General features: G+C 41.7%; 1 protein-coding gene across 2 annotated transcripts in view; it reads left to right on the top strand.

Moving 5' to 3' along the window:
* LOC113031613 (ubiquitin-conjugating enzyme E2 E2) overlaps nucleotides 1–20,206 on the top strand; it is a 35,429-nt gene extending 15,223 nt beyond the window's left edge. Inside the window, exons 4-6 of one of the 2 annotated variants that reach the window (XM_026183846.1) lie at nucleotides 14,442–14,574; nucleotides 17,301–17,448; nucleotides 19,926–20,206. In XM_026183846.1, the coding sequence (XP_026039631.1) occupies nucleotides 14,442–14,574; nucleotides 17,301–17,448; nucleotides 19,926–20,023 (379 nt within the window). In that variant the 3' untranslated portion in view covers nucleotides 20,024–20,206. Of the gene's footprint in view, nucleotides 1–14,441; nucleotides 14,575–15,736; nucleotides 15,910–17,300; nucleotides 17,449–19,925 lie in introns of those variants that run through there. The other variant, XM_026183847.1, reaches the window with a different exon arrangement.

The raw sequence follows: 20,206 nt of genomic DNA, 5'->3' as shown, positions 1-20,206 counted from the left end.
CGGGTTTTCTTTGATGTTCACTTCACTGTGGAAACTGATGCACGTGCTGAATTTCTCACCTTCATCTGCCATTTATACTGGTGTGATGCACGTGAAAATAGGTACACTGAAAATAGGCTTGTCTGTGAAATGGGAGACATCTCGAGCTCAAGTGTCAGTTAAAAGTATCGCGATTGATGGAATTTGTTGTTTAGAAAAATATAGAGCACAGTTTTCCACAGTTCTGTCTTCGGGTGTTTTTCCTTTCTGTCTAACCAGCAGTCTTGAATAAAAGGCTATTTAATGCACAGCAAACTGAAAAAGTTTATTTTTATATGTCACCAAATGTTATCGACTTTATGTCCTCTGGTCATCGTGTTTTCTGTGCGAACACAGCTGTAGATTCTCCACTTCTGCTTTGTTTTTTATTCGGTTTCTTTTCCAATAACAGTCACTGACAGTAGTCACAATTTATGTTTTTAATAAAACATTGGCAGTTAAAAAACAAACTTTTCTTTCACTTAACTGAATGTCTAAATAAATCGCTTTCTGAAATGTTGGAGCAATCTCCTTTCATATGTCAGCTCTGTAATTACACCTCCAAAACACTGGTTAGTGGCAGTCTTGGTAGATGTTTCATCTTTTTATTGTTTTCTGTCTGAGAGAATAATCTTCTGTTATCAGTTTCCTAGTGGAAAAGTTCATTGACCGTTAACCATCGAGCACAAGCGTTTTTCATCTCGTACCAGCTCGGGCAGACTCCGGGTCAGTGGTCTTGGAGTACAGCTGGTGATGCCTGCATGGCAGTTCAGTTGTAGGCTGTCTACAGGATGAGAACCTTAACCTGCAGGGATGAGAACCACTTGCCTCATAATCTGTGCGGTTTGATTATTTATTTAAGGGAGTGTGTATGCACCTACATGTACATCATGTTGACACAAACTGAACATCATGTGGTCCAGACTGTATAATCTGTTGCTCATATGCACAAATGAACCAAGTGCTCTCAAAGACTATCAGAAAAATGAAAGATATCTTAAGTGTGCATCCGTTTTCATGTCCCTACATAAAAGCTCCTGAAACGAATAGTTTTTCCAGCCAAACAAATCTGTCCTGTTTTTTTTTTCTCCTCACAAAAAGTTTAATGTGCAAAGGTAATAAGTTGTTTCCTATAGATTGCAGCTAACATATGCTCTCCCTCTGACACAAGCCACAGTTTAATTCATCCTTAATGTTTTCCAATACGGCACTTGTTTGACAGTGAACATGGTCCGCCTTGATTCATGTGTGTCATTGAATTCTCAATGTCCTCATTTGTGAGGTAGTTTTCTGGCAAACATTTGTCCGCAGTGTTATTAATGGGTTTGCGGGGAAGTCGAGCATGAAGCATGGAGTGTGGACATTTTGTGGTGGATTGTTGCCATTACAGCGCCGCTTTCACACAAGCAGTTTAGGTCATTGAGAATGACTGAATGGTAATCTGAGGCTGGCAAGTAAGCAAACAGAAGGAATCTTTTGGCAAGCGAACAAATACTGTAACTCACAAGTAAACAGTTGCTCTTAGATCCCATTACCCTTCTGACTGGGATCTTAAAAAGTAATAGATTTCCCCCTGAAGTCACAAATCACAGCTCCTGCCAAGAAGCTTTAAAGTGTCTTAATGACATATTTGTGGTCTCTGGGATGAAATGTTAACACTCTTAACGTTCTGTTGTAAGTGATGAAAAGAAATGAATAATAACCAGGGAATAAAAACGTGCAGCTTAAAAAAAAAAAAAAATAAATAAAAAATCTTGATAAGTTTCTCTACCTGCAAACCTTGGGGCTAACACGGTGTCCGGGGAATAGACCAGAGAAATATCGGGCTGTGTAGCAGATGTGGCAGCTCAGCTTGTTCTGATCACTGACCTTTTTGGTAATAAGTCCACTCCCTCAGCCAGGAGACTAAATGGCTGCCCAGAGTAGCTTTGTGGAGGGTGCAGAGAGGCTGAAGAGACGGCTCCAATTACAGCTGAACAGACTTTAGTGGATGGCTGTAAAATGAAGAGTATTAACATTGCACACTTGACTAATTTAGTTCATAAATTGCAAGAGGGTGCAGTTTTGTCTCGGAGGCAAATCTGTTTTTTAGGCAGTTTTCTTTCCTGAAGCAGTGTTCCTGCAAGTCCCTGCCCAGGCAACCAGTTTGCATGTCAGCACAAATTCTAGCTTATTTTATTCAAGCAGAGCAAACGTTTATAATTACCCCATGATAGAGTTCCATGCTCATAAAGCAATTATAAAAAGCTTCTGTACACACCAGTTATGATTTAGATCTCGGCATGTTCTTTGAATTTTATTTATTTTTGCCAAATTGTGCACATTTGGTTTGTCGGGCCTCATTTTAGGGAACCGAAGTTTCTCCTTAATAGATCAGTCACCCTTCACTTTAGGTACACAGCATGTTCTTTGTCGACTAAGTGGTATTTTTATGACTCGTATGGCTCTATGCTGTCGTTTATGCAAAGCATGTGTGCGTTATGCTAATGATATATGCTCTGCTTTATACATTTTTAGCTTGAGGCAAACATTTGCACTGCACCAGATGCTGGCAGCAAGCAGCAGGAACATGGAGAGGGAAAATGCTTACCACACTGAATTCTGTGTCGTACCTCAGAAGCATTGTGAAGAGATCAGATCCTCTGTTTATTTACAGCTTTGTGAACATGGGAAGAAAAATGCACATTTATTAAGAACAAAATAAATCTGTTTTTATGACTAGTAAAACCAAAGATAAGATTCTATGCAAGTCCTGCAATCTGCTGTAAATTGCCTTTTTTGTTTTTTTGTTGTTTTGTTTTTTTTTACCAATTCCTATCATCACTAAGTGTTTATTCTATTACTTCCAAAGTATATATCCCCAAGGCTTTTACTGTAAAGGAAAAGACAGGAAGAAGCTCTAGCTGCACATGTGTAGAGCAAACGGGCTTTCTAGTCCAGATCTGGCTCATTTCCCTTAAGCAGCCTTGCTTATGATTGGCTGCCGCTCACAAATGTTTTTCCAGTGGGTGAGGTTTCTCTGCTAGCAATCAGAGCTGTACTTTTAGGAAAAAATAATTAAAAAAAAAAAAATTTGCTCTTGAAAACACGAAATAAAACAATAAGTTAAAGGTTTGATTTCTATGCGAGTGCTGTTTGTGATATATTCTAAATAGCCTTTTTCTTCACAGTAATTGAAATACAGCTGCATGAACATGACAGACTTTTTAAGTAAAAGGCCTCTCTCATAAAGTATACTTCCTCAGTTCAACACTCACAACAGTGTGTATTGATTGAACCGAGCGCACACACAGTCGTCTCCCTGTGGGAATCAAACTGTATTATTCCCTTCGACTTGGAAACGCATGCATCCACCTACTCAACCATTTCCCTTGTTGCTGTATAAACCTTCCGGTCAGTAATTGCAGTATTCATTGTACAGACTAACAAAAAAAGGCTCGATTTAAAAAAAACAAACCATGTCATTTGAGACAATAAAGACGAGAGAACAGAGGAAGGAGGTGTCACCCCGGCTGTCGAGCTGCACAGTAATTGGTCTTGGGGCTCTTTCACGGTTGGGGGGAAAGAAGATTGCTTCATTATAGTTCCTCTTCTGATAACCGCCACAGCCGCTGATAGAAAAGAAGATCTTAACTGAATGGCGGTGCTGTTAGGGGGGGAAAAAGTGCCTGTGGGGAATGAACTGGAATGGCGAATAATACAGATAATAGCTTTATTTGTGCTTAGCGGTATTCACAAGCTCCAAAACATACTGATTCACATTCAATTACGAGTTTACCTCCCCGTTTTATTTATCAGCCCCTTGGTGCAGTTTGTGGCTCAGACAGCTATTTACCTGCCGCTGTAAACAGCTCTGTGTGTGACAGTCTGCTTCTGGAGCTCTCTGTTTTTGCTCTTTGTTTTGCTCACACACAGCATCACGTTTGATTATGTTTGCATGTTTCTGTCGGTGACCTTTTAGATTATGTGCAAGCAATATTGGATCCAACAGCATCTTTTCAGTGTCACACTCCCTCACCCTTTTTACGCTTTAAAGGTGGCGGTGTAGTTTCTCGTTTCGGTGAGAGTGCCAGCTGTGGTTAGCTTGAAGTCATCGGCTTCCTGTAGAGACCAGTTTATACAGTGGTTAGAGGGAAATAAAATCCATAGAAACCTTTAATAAAATTCCTGCAGCTCACAGCTGTACGTCTATATGTTCTGTATATAAACAGTCATATTTTCAGAAAAACATTTCCAGAGTTGTTGAAGATATTAGTGACTGGGGAGCTAAATTCATCCATGTGTTTTTAATATAAAAATCAGCTGCAAATGCTGGGAAAAAATTCTCGAAATATGTTGAAACATCCTTTCATGAGGAAAAAAGCTGAAGACCAGCACTGAGGCCCAGAAATTTCACAGATTGCTCAACTTTTCACATAGTTGGTTAAAGGGGTTCTATTATTATATCTATTTCCAGCTCCATATTTTTATTGTTGTAGTTTTGCATAATTCAGTCAAAAATCATCCCAGATTGTCACATGGTTTATTTTGTAGTGAGCTTTGAAGTTTTGTTCTGTGTGTGTTTTTGTGTGTAAATTTAAACAGCTCCCGTCACCACTGTCCTTTAAAATTTGTAGTAAATAATGTTTACATTAAGAGTAGTGTTAGTGTATAGAAACAAACGTGGACACTACAAAGTAAGATGGCTTTCCATTGCCAGACGCCTTCTTGGATGCATCTTGTGTTGGGATTCTCCTCCTTCTGACGCTCAGTTTACTTCAGCTGCACTCTGTTTTATCAAAATACCAGTATTCGTGTGGGGCTTGGCCCTAAACATGCAGGTGAGGACTCGGTAAAAAGAATAGTTAAAGCTTTGAGCCACTCACCTGCAGCAGTTATGCACTTGCTTAGATAACATCTACCCTTCTCATTCCACATAATATAGACTCCTAGTGGCAACTGTCATCACCACAGCAGGCAGAAAATAAGCTTTCTGTTGTTGTTGTTAAATTTTGTGCCACAAGAATACCAATGGTGGGTTTTTAACAGAAGAGGCGTTTGCACCGGCGCATACCATTTGTAAATCTGGCCCTGTGTCTCAGCGGCTTGGGAACGCCTCGTTGTTCTCCAGAAGAGCTGCAGGAGGAGTCTCAGCTTAAACTGCTACCCCCACAACCCAGATAAGTGGCAGATGATGGATGTTTAGCATGAACAGTATATATGACAGGATCAAATTAAAGCATAATAGTTCCCCTTTAATCTGATGGCTGTTCACATGCAGATTTATTTGATTATGTTCTGTTGACTGCAGCCTATGCACTGGACAGTCTGGCTTTAACATGGTGAGACCAGTAAAGAAGCCGTCTTTGAAGCCTTAGCGCTGTATTTGTTGGATGTGTTTCAGTGATGGTGAAGAGGGAATTTGTGTATTGTTTGTCTTAAAGTCTGTTTCAGAAAGACTCCATCACCACCATGCAGTCCTTTTGGCACACATGGCGGATGTTCTTGCTGTTTCCCTGCAGCTGCGCTTTTCACTCGTGCATTCTTTAATAGTGGTTGCTTGCAGTGTTTTCTTTGATGTAGAAAAACTTAAGTTTATTCTGGTCTGACATTTCAGTTTGTTCCAGAGCATCCTCAAGTGGTATCTGATGTTTATCAATTCCCTCTTTAAGAGTCTAAGAGAAGCTTTTTCCTGTAAACATGATCAGAGCAGATAATTTTACATCTGCTTAGAAATTCAGAAGCATGTCTCATGACCAACAGTCTTTCATCAACTTAACCTGATCCCTGTTGGCTCTAGGTGACAATAACCATGAGATAGGTCAGCGATGTTGCAAAGATTAGTCCTGCTCTCATGCTTTAAGATAAAGGTTATCTTTTGCCATTGGCACCTATCTGTAGATTGCTCCGTCTATGAGGTGTGGTAGTGTGGGTGATTAAATGTGTGAAGGACTCTCTGGTTGCGCAGGCCGAGCCGTACCATGGGAAAGAAAGGTCATTTAATATATATGGAAATGTTACGGCTGGCTGTGATTATGTGGCGCAGCTTGGATAGTTTTTAGGAACTGAGAGTGAAAGGTAAAAATGACGAGGCAGGCCTGTTGTACAGTGTACTCTTTATACGCCACAAAGAAACTGAAACCTCAAGACGGTTTGCAGAGGAAAAGGAAACTGTCCATTTTTATTTTCTCCCAGCTTTCAGTTCACTTGAGGATTTTCGTTGAGGCAAAATACTGAAGGCCGGTGTGAGGGGTCATTAAGTTGAACATCCTCACAGGCAACGCTGTCATGAATTCGTTGCAGGTTTCATACACGCAGAAGTCGTAAGCTCTTCTACAGATCACCCAGCTGAGGCGAATGTGAGAACACTGAGTTTTCTTACAAGGTCCATGGAAACCTCATTGAGTGTTGAAGCAGACTATTTCCTGCTGTGCTACATCTGAAAACAGACAACTGTGGAAAATATCCTGACCTGAGAAAATGACCAGAGGTTTGTGTGTGTGTGTGAAAACGGCTTTGGTATTGTGCTCATTGTTGAGGTCAGTGTGAGATTTGATTACTCGCTCCTTCTCACAGACACTGCCAGCATAAAAACATGACTGAATCGTGTCAACTACACAGCCTTCTGCTGCTAATATTAGCCATGCTCAACAAATCATCCTGTATGCCTTTTACAGGAGATTTATGTGAAGGTTAAATAAATTTCTTATTTCAACAAACAAATATCTAAAAATGGAGCAAAGAGAAGCAAAAATGATGGTGTGAAGAGGGTTGTTTATTAAGGGGTTAGGGCCAGGGTAGGCTGTGTTTTTGATCATGAGGTCCATGTCAGAGGACATGGGCCTTGGCCAGATGGTGAATTCACAGAAAAGATGCCTCAGAATAACTGTGGGGTAGTGGTATCCGTCATATGTCACCAAAAGAGGTGAAAGGCCCTGAGTAATTAGGACAAAGACAGAAACCTTTTTGGTATATGAATCTCACTGAATAAGGGCTCTGTTTTACTCATTTTGTCTGGAGCTGAACTAAGCAGTAAGTGAGTTTAGGTTTCCTGTAAAGGAAAGAGGTGTGTTTGTTTTGTAACCAAAGCAAAACAAGAGAGCTGTGTCCCAAAAGTGGAAGCGGCCTATATAACACCTCATTTTCAATTCACGTCACTGGAAGACAGAAATTTGATGTAAAATAAAATGTTTTTAATAACACAACACTCATGTATGTATATTTAACCACATCCATTAGATTTTGGTGCTGTTTTTTCTGTTCTGTTTTAATCAACTACTAAATTAGTCACCAGGAAAGTCCCTCATTCATCCCTAAAATAAATGTCCGGAGAAAGAATGAACCAAAAAGCAGAAGCGGGATGAATCTGTGTTGAAACGTCATATTGGGGCTCTGCTGTGTAGGAAGCAGCACAGCTGTCAAAGTGGGTTCCTCCGTGATCATAATCTCTGAGGACAAGGCAGTGGCAAGTTTCTCACAGACACCCGCACACTAATGCATCCCAGACCCCTCAAACAAATGACCCAAATACTACATCGAGGCGTTTGGCTGACAGTGCACTGCAGATGTAGCGTGTTATTGACCACAGATTATTGTTATTTCAGCCTGTAACAAAGCCTTTAAACAGCACTGTTAAGGTGGTGAACGTCATGTAAGTGTGCAGAGCTGCTTCTGTCTGCCTGAAGAGAGGATTGTTTTCCCACAGAGGCAGAGAAAGACAGAAGGGACGGAGAATATTTATGACTGTCACTCCCCATTTCAGGGTTGGTTGTAAGATTATTGCGGGTTAGCTTTTTTTCAGTTTCACAATTTCACTTGATTATTTATTTATTTTTATTTTTTTTGCCAAGGCACCAGCCAAGCATGATCACACAGAATCCAAAATCTTAAGTAAATATGTAAAATATTATGTTTTTTCAAAAAAGATTTTAATTACATTTACTTTAAAACAAAAGCCTCACAGCAAGAAGCTCCTGGGTTTGAACCACCATCTGTCCGGGGCCTTTCGTTGTGGAGTTCACATGCTCTCCCTGTGCATGTGTGGGCTCTCTCTGGGCGCTCTGGCTTCCTCCCACAGTCCAAAGACATGCAGTTAGTGGAGTTATGTTAACTAGTAATTCTAAATTGCCCGCATGTGTGATTGTGAATGCCAATGGTTGTCTGTCTCTTTGTTAGTCCTGCGACATGCTGCAAACCTGTCCACGGTATACCCCACCTCTCACCCAGTGGCAGCTGGGATAGGCTCCAGCCCCCACCCCTCTCCATTAGGATAAGAGGAACATGCATGGATGAATGCAAGGAGGGGAAAAAAAACACCCGACTACAACGATTGCACTGAAATTTGTTTGTGATCAAATTATTATGGAGTCCCAGGTTTTTAGACTGGTAACACATAATTCAATCAAACAGATCTTATTTTTTTTAATATATATTTTTTGAAACAAAAGAATTCTTTGAGCTATCAAAATGTTTTTTCTTTTCTTTAATTCTTTTATACATAGAAAGCAAGGATGCATGGAGACCATAAAACACATCTACAAGCATGTGTGCGTATTGAAAAGACTGAGCCCAGGCAGCTTCGGTTTTTCCCAGCAGCAGTGAAGATGACACTGCGGTAAATTATGGTGAAGCTGGAGCCTCTCTGATATGCACACAGCGAGAAGCAAAGCGGAAGCTTCGTGATTGGATGGAGTGAAAGAAAATGGAGTTGCTTTGGAGGCGACAGTGACAGCTCTTGCTGCTGTAATCGCTATCACAATAGAATTTGAAGAAAAAGTGATCGTTTTGAACAAACCCGCATGCACTGTGGGTTAGTTTTCACAGTGACAAAGCTATAGAAGAAGTCTGAATAAAGGCTGCCTGGTTGTACATAAACTGCTAGCTTACTTTATTTAAATTTTTTCCTGTAAATTTTGCTCAAAGCTGGCAGCAGCGAGACCCTCTTTGTTGCGGGGTTTGACTAAAGGCTAGATTAATTGCAGAGCTTATTATTATGCAAACACATTTTTTGACTATTAATTTAAAATGGACTATTAAAATTACTACATAGTCATATTGTGGTGTTGCTGCCACAGTCTGATGTAGTGGGCAGAGGGCGAGCCTTCCTCAGTGTGTCGCACCCTCTCTGTGGTCATTAGGAGTTAGGTATAGGGCTGCCACAAACGATTATTTTGATAGTCGACTAGTCACCGATTATTTATGCGATTAGTCGACTAATCAGGCATTTTAACTGATCACCACAACAGCCTGGTGAAGGAAATCTCTTACAAACACTTAAAATCGTGCATCTGCAGATGAACTGAACCAACTCGAACTTTATGACGGCTGCAGCGCTCAAATCTCCCAAAACTAATAGCCTCTGAGAGAGAGACTGTCAGATCCTGAATGAGCTGGCCTTCAACCAGCTGCAACAAAGCACCATGGGAGCGCCGGAGCCGGTGGGGGGAGGAGGTCTCCAAGCAACAGCCAGTGGTGGCATGCACATTCAGCTATTGACTTAGCCTTTATCCACAGCCCTTGTGCGGTTGTCAGCTCCCCTACAGCAATCTCGCTGCTGAGCGCGCACCTCTGCCGTGCCCTATCATCACTATCTTTCCTTCATGTCTGAGTTATTATCGCCACTACAATCTCATCACCCTCAAAAGAAGTGAGCATCTCCTTCTATTGGGGATGCCAGAGAATGAAATAGTCACCTCTTTTATTCACCGCGGTGACACAGAAGCTTTTGAATAGATGTGATAAAAGTGTTACCTTGATATGTGAGTGTGTCTGTGTGTATGTAGCACAGAAATGTAAGCTAAAGAGTCACAGAAGGAAGATATCCTCAAGCAAGAAAAATAAGCTGTCTTTGTGGTTCTTTCCCAGCAGGAAATGCAGAGTAATGTTGAGCCAGTGAGTGGCTCAGCTCACTCGTCCACATTTGAAAAGAACTAAATCATTTATTTATCAGTCAGATTTACACTAAAAGGCCTGCGTTTGAAAGCCATACCCACTCACAGATAAAGGTGGGTGTATGCTTGGAATAAGCTAGATGTTATAAAGCATCATTTGACAACATCTGAAGGTTGTTTTGAACAGTTGTTCAGACTAAAGGATGAGGTAAAAACCTGCTGTTAACAGCGAATGAGGCACAAAATGAGTTCACATAAAGGCAGGCGCTGACATAACGACTGCGGTGCCAGTTATGACAACATGTCCGGACCAATTTGGACCGAGTCTTTTCCAGGGTGGCTCAGCTTGTGTTCACATTCAGCGGACAAACTAAGTGGTGTGTGATGTATAAAGATTGCAGTTGTTTTTGTTGCTCCAACATCAGCAGCCACGCAAAGAATTTTTCATTTTTTAACTAAATTTTATCATTCTTTTTTGTTTTTAAGTTAATCAAATCATTTGATTACAGATCAAATACATTTTCAAATCCACTTGTGAATAACCCTTTCAAATAGTTTTCCGTGTTTTCAAAAAAGATCCAACCTCCAGTCCATCGTAGTATGTTAGCCTTCCACGTAGTCTCAGGCTACGTGGAGTATTTCAGACATCCTTCTCCCAGCAGAACTTCTGAGTTCCCCCCTCTAGATGAGCGTGCATCCTAACTTGATGGCCAGACCAGCAGTAGCAGTTCAGCTGTTCTCCCTATCTCTACCCTACACTGGAAACTCATTTCAGCTGCTTGTTTTCGCAAACTTGCTCTTTTAGATCTCATGACCACGGGAGGGTTGGAATAGGGATGGTAAAGCCTTTTGGCTCAGCTCTCTCTTCACAACAACAGTCTGGTGCAACGCCTACATTACTGCAGGACTTCCCAGGATACTTGAACTCCCTCGCTTGGGGCAGCCTTTCTTCCCCCAACCCAGAGAACCATAGCCTTCTGCTCCTCAGGCCTGAAACCCGTCCAATTCAGCTGCTCGCCGGTGGATTTCACTCATGACTCAATCGAATTAGATTCTCACAGTCTGGACACTCTGCTCAGTCAGCTGTGATTCTCCCTGTTCTGTACAGGCTGCACTGCTGTTTTTTTCACTTATCTGCTCTGGCTCAACATGCTATCCCCGACCACAACTCCTCCCTCTTTATATTTATCTGTTAAAAAAATCAAGCTAGCATTTGGTCATCATATAACATGCATATCAAAATGACAGCATTTAAGTAGCAGGAACTGGAAATGCACAGGAGGAAATGATGGTACCAAACCAGCCAATCACAGCTGTTCTTTCCTACATTGATTTTGAGAGGTGCTCATCAGGTTTCAGTGTAGGATTTTAACTTTTTCCTTCAAAATGCCAGTGGATTCAATTGACCCGCTTGTTCTAGTGTTGCCCATGTTTGACATTTCTTACTCTTATGATTGACATGTTACACTAAACAGATCTGCTGTCCTGAAAGCTCTAGTCCACTAGTTCTCTGCTCTGATTTAACTTCTCTTTAGAAGGGATAGTTGGATGAGAGGAGCAGTTCATAATGTGTGTTTTTCCTCACTGTATATTGTTATGACAGGCCCAAACTGCTGGCTATCAGATGTCAACATCTGTCTCTGTGTGCCTGTAAATCCTTCTTCTTTGTGCTCACTGCCTACAGTGGCTTTAGCTGTTGTGCTCAGTCCGAACGTTTGTTTGGAGGCGAAACGAAGCCTGAAATTTTGGGGTTATTTGGTGTCTTTTCAGCATATTTAGACAGCACTGTTTGTGCCTGCCAAAACAAACTAAACCAGTGTTGTAACACTCCACGGTTTAAATGGACCCTCTTACCACCCGTGTGCTGTTTAACACCACCTGTGTCCTTTATGCGACAATCACTCATCCAGCAGTCACCGTGCACTGTTTTAGATATCACACTTTAAAGTTTACAGATACAAATGACTAAAACCACGATTCTTTTCAAAGTCAGATTGTTTTATTATTATATCAAGTGTATTCTGCTGTAATTCCCCAGAGAATAAGTAGTCATAATGAGCTAATTAAAGAAGGCTTAAGAGACGGGCAGTGTAAAAGTAGATTAGTGGAAATTTGTGTGTGTTGACACTGGAAGGAAGAAGGAAATGTCTCAAGTCTGATTTCTATTTACGGAGAGTGATCTATTGTCAGGGGCATGCTTGGAGCCAGATGCTGCTTTTAACAGTTTAACGTTGGAGGCTGTTGCAGAGTCTCTTCCAGGAAATATCTCTCAAGCTCTTGGTTTAAATAAAAGTGCTCTCACAGCCCTGTGTGCCTGCGCTTCATATGCACACATTTGTTAGCACATCTGCCAGACGCTAAGGTTTGGCATTAAACACCATCCCTGGTAATTACATGAAATAGGAGGGATTGTTCATTGTCCCGGGCTTTGTGATCTGGACATTGTCCTGGTCTCTAAATGGCTCTGTGCCAGATCAGGGTCTTATTGTAGACAATGGTGGTTGGGGGGAAGGAAGCCCTTAATATGGAAATGGTATTAATTACGGCGCCTATACAACAGATGTGACCTTCAATCTCTGCGCGACATAAATACTCCTCTAATGAAGACAAAAACAGCATGAATATTTAATCATTTTGCACCAGTTGGGCTTTTTAAATATCTCATGTAAAAGTCTTTAAGGTCATATTTGTCTTTTTTTTTTTTTTTTTTTTTCTTGTCATTTTTCAACAAAAAATAGAACAAATAAATCCCACAATCATGGCCGTCAGTGGTAAAATGAAATGCGTATGGTGTCGGGACTAAAAGTGAAGGGCACACATTCAACAACGGAAAAGAAAACGTGACAGAAAAAGTGCTGGAATGTGTAAAAAATCTGGACACAAAGTACACCAGATTGTAGTGGAATTAAATGCTTTATATATTAGAATATACACCTAAATATAAGATTTACAGATGCAGAATCAAACACAAATATTTTTGTTCTGTGTACCTCAGTGAGGCAGTTTTCACTTGCTCAAAGTTTAAATCGAATGAATGGTAGAAAACGAACTCTGCTAATATTCATTTATTTATGAGAATATGTTTTATGACCCATGAGCTTTACTCGAGTGGGTGGCCCCACTATCAAGAAAATCTCCACACTCTCATTTTCAAAATTCAGTCTGCTAACCAGTCAGCCCCGGCCCTTCTCTCTCTTCATGTTTCCCTACGGGTGGGCTCATTTCCAGCTCCACCGTCTTGGGCTACTTGTGGTGACGGCACTACTTGTTCTGTTATGGAGATTTGCTGTGAGCTGGTGGTCCGCTCTAACCAGAGCTTACAGCAGGTGGAGAGCGGCTGAAGTGACCACAAGGCTACAGAGCAGAACGAGGACTACCATCACAAACTGCTGTTCAAGATGTGGAGTACAAGTCTGTCCACAGGAAGAGAAACAAAATGAAGAGAGGCGATAACCTGCTCTTTTTTTTATTGTCAGAGTGTATATATTATGATTTATTAATGTATTTAAGTGTGGGTGCACCTCCTTTCATGCTCACACACACGCGCTCCCTGCCCAAGCTTCATGTTTTATTGATGATTATAGCGGTGGTTTAGTTTTCCTTTTAGGAGAACTAAACAATCATATTCTGGGCCCGTGTGCGTAACACTCATATCCAGAGATCTGCTCCATTAGTTCTTCCTAAAAAAAACAAAAAAAACCAAAATAAAACTAAACAATAAAACTAAACCTGCAGAAAAAAATCATTGCATTTCATTTCAGTCGGATACGATATCCAGTGTTTTTCCCAGCTTTCCCCAGATGTGTGTAGTTGTGTAGTCTGAGAGAATATCAATTCTTCCATTTCACACGTTTCCTGAAGTATTTTTATCCATTCAGGGAGAGCTGCAGAGTCTTTATGCAACTGTTTCTTAGTTATTGCTTTATCTGTCTTATTTTTAGAGCCCAGTTGGCACATTTTCCAAAAAAGTGTCACCAAAATGAATCTGTGAGCTGATTATTGAGCTTATCTCTGTTACCACATCAACCAGTGAGAAGAAACCACAGGACAAAACCAAAGAGCACTCTCTCTAACACTGGCCATTACTGTTTTGTTTTTTTGTTTGTTTTGTTTTGTTTTTTGGAGCATTAAAGCCTTTTTGCAGATGAATTATTTCCATGTACACGTGCGTTGCTGGTCTTCTTCTGTTAGCTTTTTGTGTGTCTTTCATTTATTGAGGTCTCATGCTCATGCAGTATCATTAGTGTGTGTCAGTTTTTCAGAAATGCTTCACTTCCTCGACCCCCCAGTGGCAAGAAATCCAATCTTCTGATCAAAATTTTGAAATATGGTGTAAATCCTTCAAAAATAGCCTTGAACTAAAAAACCCTCAACCCTCCATGGCTTCAGCATTCCCCAAATCTCCATCATTAACTTGTCAGAAGCAGGCATTTCACCGCCTCAGCTGCCGCCCCAAATCTCTATCAGCCCGCTGGCAGTATGAACACCAGGATGTCGATTTCAATGCTCCGTGCTGATTAACATATTAACCAATCTTTTGTTTCAATTTTCCAGCGCCGGCCCCAAAGGAGACAACATCTACGAGTGGAGGTCGACCATCCTGGGGCCACCGGGCTCAGTGTACGAGGGAGGGGTCTTCTTCCTGGACATCGCCTTCACACCAGACTACCCTTTCAAACCCCCCAAGGTCAGCAGTCAGAAGACGCAATTGTTTAGTCGTTTGGATTTTTTAGCAGCGGGCCAAATATTAACTACACACTGCACAGACTCTGGACGGACTGTGGGGGTGTGGAGGATATATCTGGCTCATTTCTTAATCTGGAAACCAATGATTAGCCTGCAGCAGTGCACAAAGCATGACCACATATTTCCTTTCATAATAAAAGCGCATTCGTGTGATATTTTCACAGCAGTAAGGTAAAGACCAACATCTGAACCTGCAATTCCCAAATGTAGACACCCACGTCCCATTTTCAAATCTGAAAAGTAAGTTTCCTTTGTTTTGTTTTCGCTGGTTGATTCTCCAGTAAGAGCTTAACTTCTGCTCTATTTGACTTCCTTTGGTGTTCAACATCAAACATGTTGTTTGAGGAATAAGTGCTGCAGTTGAGTTGAATATTTGACCCGTCCTGTTTTCACTGTATAAAGGACTCCCATTCTTGTAATATGTGGCGTTGTCTGCAGAGTACTTTTAGTGATGTCAAGTTGACGGCATTTACTGAACATGCAGACTGTTGGGGACGATCTCCTTTAGTCTGTAGTGCTCCCGATTATACTTTCACTTGGCCTTCATTCCCCCCCACCCCCACACACACTCTCCATGTTAGTTACGTGCACCCCTCCCCGTGCTCCCTCACCCTCTTCTCTCCCTCTTCCTCGCTCTTTGTGCCATGTAACCACCAACTCTGTGTTTGACAGCAGACTCAAACAAACCCAGCTTTCTGTAGCCAGAGGGAGCTTGAGTGTTTCCGCCCCCTTCAATACCGCCAACCCCTCCAACACACTGTGATCTACAGCCAGCCCCCCCCCCCCCCCCCCCCCCCCCCCCCCCCACACACACACACGTCTTCGTCCTTTAGCCACCGTACACTCCTCACTGCAGAAACACTTTCACATCTGAGGCTTTACAAGAAAATAAAAAAAGTCAACCTAACAAGTTCACCAGGTGGATGTGTTTGTGTTTCTGAGCCAGGAAAGAGGAGCACTGTGTCCGCAGAGGCGGTGGGGGTGGGAGGGGTTGGTTATTTATAACGTCCTGCCTTGTGTGTGATTTTCAGCGCTGGCCCCAAAGGAGGGGATAGGTTGGGGGGGGTGCCAGCGCTCATTAGATGTTTCCTCTGGAGGGTCAGGGTCAGGAGGGCCAGATGTTCATGATTGGAGAAGCAGAGGTGTCAAGTGTCCGGACCATACAGATGTCAAGCTCGAATCTGAGCGAGACGGCAGACATAGACAGCTCTGTGTTTGGAGGCTGTTAGCTGAGAGGGTGTGTTATGCAGTCTGTGGTTGCAGGAGCCTGTTTGCTGAGACAGGTAAGCTGATCAACTCTCAATGTGCTCGGTTGTTTTTACACCATGCTGCCCTCTGTTGGCCAGCCAGTTTCAGCAAAAATATAAAAATGTGAAAAATTCCAGAGGATAAAACCAAAAATAATCATGTTCACAATAATAAAAAACAGCTGTTTTAGATTAACTGTGTATTTATGGCTCAGTATTGATCCAGAAACTGTGACAAATGGTGCAGAATGGCCCTCAGTGAAGCAATCAGGCAGACCCATTATACTAGGCCTGATGCTGATACATCGGTGTTAATGTGAGTAACGGAGAAAAGCTTTTAAGCTGCCCTCCTCTGTCTCACCTGTTATTATCACTGAAAGTATCAGACTACATGGTAACATATTCTTTTTTTAAGATCTTTTATTTTATCCCACTTACAGCTAACATGCTGGTTTTACAGGCTTAATCATTTGTTGCCCTTTTTACTCGTCTTCTGCTGGGTGGTGGCTTTCAGTGTTGGTTGAGTGTTAGTGTTTATGGAATTAAAACGGACTTCCACTTATCTGGATCCAGGTGCCGGGGGGTGGGAGGTTAACAGTGTAGGCAGAGATGTCTTGATGCATGCTCAATCATCCAGGTAAGTAAATCTCCAAAAGTTGATTCTACTCATCTGGACGTAGCGTTTTGTGGGAGAAACGTTTCGTCACTCAGCCAAGTGACTTCTTCAGTCTCAGCTGACTGCAGGTTTCCCCAACCTTATAAACAGTACATTTGCATAATGACTGAAACCAGCCCAGTGAAGGAACAATGGGCTGGGAGGTCAGTGCCTTAATCTTAATTGTGTAGGCAGAGATGCCTTCCCAATGCCACTGCTTTTAGTTTCTCTGGAGAAGAGACAGAGGTGTTCCCAGGGAAGCCAAGGTCCTGGTTCTGCCCCAGGGTCTCCTCCCAGTTGGTGTTGCACAAAGCATCTCACCAAGCTGGCATCCAGGAAGCATCCTGATCAGAAGCTGGAACCATTTTAATTGGATCCTTTTGGAGGAGTAGCGGCTCTACTCAGAGTCCCTCTTGCATGACCGAGCTCCTCGTCCTGTCTCTAAGGGGAGCTCTTTCATAGGTAGCTCATTTCCACCCCTTGTACCCGGAGTCTTATTCTTTTCTCCCCAGAGCTCACAGTGATATTTGAGGGTGGTTACATAGAGCAGCCAGTAAATCAACAGCTCTTCCTTGACAATCAGCTCTGGATTCACCTGGTATGATGTCCACAAGGCAAAGGGAAAAAGGGATCTCATGTTTTGTTTAATGCAGAGATCACCAAATAAAAACATAAACAACACTGATGGGAAAATCTCAAATATTTCTCTTATTTTCTTTTTTAAAGCCCTTCTTCTCTAAAGTGCATTTGTCTTTGTGTCTGCAGGTAACTTTCCGTACCAGGATCTATCACTGCAACATCAACAGTCAGGGGGTGATCTGCCTGGACATCCTGAAGGACAACTGGAGCCCCGCCCTCACCATCTCCAAGGTGTTGCTGTCCATCTGCTCCCTGCTCACTGACTGTAACCCAGGTATCTGTTTAATGCTGTTTGTTATGGCCAGAGACTTTTTAATGTAGGTAACTGTTCTGTCTTCATTTCCTTCTTTCTGTCCTTTGAATGCAGTGTTTGTTTTTACTTAACTCTGATGTGAAATGTGGTCTTATGTTTCCAGAATGCTAACTATTCCTGTGTATTAAGGAAACCACAGCCAATTCAAGCCCTCATTGTTTCCCCAAGGCCGTCAGATGCTGACAGATATTTGGCACAATTAGAAGCTTAAAGTTGTAAATACCAAAACCACATTTCGCACCAGGAAAGAACAACTGACCCACAGTCTTATAAGAAAAAACACAATGTCATGTTAAAAAGCAAACCAAAAAAAACACTGGGCTGTTATTAGCTTTGTGGCTTCAGAGCAAGATGTTATGTTTGCACAGTGTCTGCAACCATTAAGCAGCTACACTTGAAGAGGTGAGACAGGAAGTAGCAGAAACTCAGGACTTTATGTAGAAAAATGTAAGGTTATCAAATGTTAACGTTATTTACACTAATTTTAAGCTTAATGCTTTGAAATTGAGTCATTGTTGGGTGTATAGTGTATGATGAGACCCTATTAAAGAGTCTTCCTCATAGCTATACTGCAAAAAAGTTATTCGGGTGAGGTTTGGCCAGCTGCTGGTCCAGTGACTTTTTTTTTCCAGCAGCAGCTTGAGTTCACAGGCTAAAGTGAATGTGAACAACAGAGATTTTAGTTTGCTGTTAATACACTCAGAAAAATAATTATTGGCCCTCTTCAGCAGTAGTTTTTAATAAAATCAAATTGATTTTTTTTTTTAAGCTTTTTATTATTCATTAAGGAAAATATGCTTGGTATAAACTCAATCTATATGAGTCTAGTAAATTTTATTTGACCCAATTCCATTAACTTTAACATTTTACTTGTGTAACAAAATTACAAGGAAAGTCTAAATGTAATTAAAGTACCGAAAGTCAGAGGTTTAGACATCAATATTTTTTCAAGTGTATCCTGTTTTCAAATACAGGAAGTGTTTACGGTTACCAAAATAAGAGACTGTTCTTACTCCTAGTTTATACTTGCCTTTGTTGCCCTGGTGAATGGCAGCACTAGCCAAAGTGCAGGTGCACGCCTTGCTTTGTACGGGCAGCTTGGTCTTTACTGCAGTTTCACTGCTCTCGTACAGAAGCTCAGAGAGTCTCCGCTTCAGCATCTTCAAAAGACGAATCACTCTGGGAAAAACAACTTTAAAATCTGTGTGACTGCTTTCTTGACCGTACCAGTGTTGGGCTGTGTTCTGTTCTTTTTGTTCTTTATGGTGACACCTACAGAGCACCAGGATAAATGGTTTATAGGGCTGTGGTGATGTTACACACAGTAGCAGAGCGTAACAACGATGGCAATGATTCTAAGCACAGCAGGAAGATGTTTGCGGCTAAAAATAGACATGTGCAAAGTGTAAAACAGGAAACCTGTTCATGAACTTGTTCATGAATCAGAGTTATTAAGGTCCAGCCCAGGCAGCCTTAAGTCTTCTCAACAAACAGATTTATAACAGCAGCAGTGAAGCAATCAAAACTTTGCAGGCAAAAAGCCACTGAAGATCTTATCAGTCCACCTTATCAAGAAGCTTAAAAGCTAAAGGAAAAACATCTTTTCAGCTGCTCCCATCCACAGCGGGTTTCTTTTACAAAGCATCTAACTTAAGGTTCTGAGGTCTAAACCATCATCAGTGAGGACCCTGACTGTGAGCTATCAGATAATGTTGCTTTTGTTCTCTGAAGCCAAAGACACACGTCAAAACCCATTTACATTTTTAACCAACAAGTACTTTTTGCTTTTCTCCGAAACATAGGATTAGGATTAAGAACTCGCAGGATTAAAAAGAAAGAAAGTCTGTCGGTGTGTGCAGATAAACAGCTTGTTTAGTTTGCCAAATTTAAAGATTGAGGCAGTTTCCTTGTAAACGTTGCTGCCATCTGACAGCAGCCCTCCAGCATGCAGGGATGTGTCTAAACCGGAGAGCAGAGTGTACTCATCTCAAGAGCTGGAATAAATATTGCTGTTTTTGGTTTTCTTGGCCAGTTAGGGGAAAACGGTTACTTTGGAAACCATTTCTTTAGGACAGTTCGTTTATTTCTTTATTCATTAGGACTCCCAATGGCCGTAACACAAAGCACAGCTAGTCAGCATTAAATACATCCAACAACTTTAACCGTGCACTAAAATTAATGAAAGCAGGCAAAGTTCAGTGATGAAGAAAGATTAATCAGTTACATCAAAATAAAGATCCACAGGTTTTCCTTCAGTGACTGCTTGAATGAGCCTCTGTTTGATATTGTTTGGCAACCAGAGCGCTCAACCATAATGATCTACATTCTTCTGTTATGCTGCATTTCCATTGCTTATTTTATTTGACGTGTTGTTTGTTTTACATCTGGACTTTTGAGTCTGTAATAAAGATTTATTGATCTCTCTCTCTCTGTTTCAGCCGACCCTCTGGTGGGAAGCATCGCCACACAGTACTTGACCAACAGAACAGAGCATGACAGAATAGCCAAACAATGGACGAAGAGATACGCCACATAGACTCCCTGCCGTGACCCGCCCCCTCCTTCACCTCCCTCACCCCTCACTGAACCTCTCTCTACCTCTCTCACCCCTTAGTCTGTCAAAGCACACTCACTAAGTGCAGCGGTAAATCTGCCCTCCTGTCACCCTTCCTCTTCCATCTTCCTCCTCTTTCTCCTCTTCTTCTTCTTCTTCCCTCTT

This window comes from Astatotilapia calliptera, chromosome 11 (assembly GCF_900246225.1).
Source record: "Astatotilapia calliptera chromosome 11, fAstCal1.2, whole genome shotgun sequence".
NCBI lineage: Eukaryota > Metazoa > Chordata > Actinopteri > Cichliformes > Cichlidae > Astatotilapia > Astatotilapia calliptera.
The sequence above is the reverse complement of the archived record's forward strand: the minus strand, read 5'-3'. Positions and strand labels throughout refer to the sequence as shown.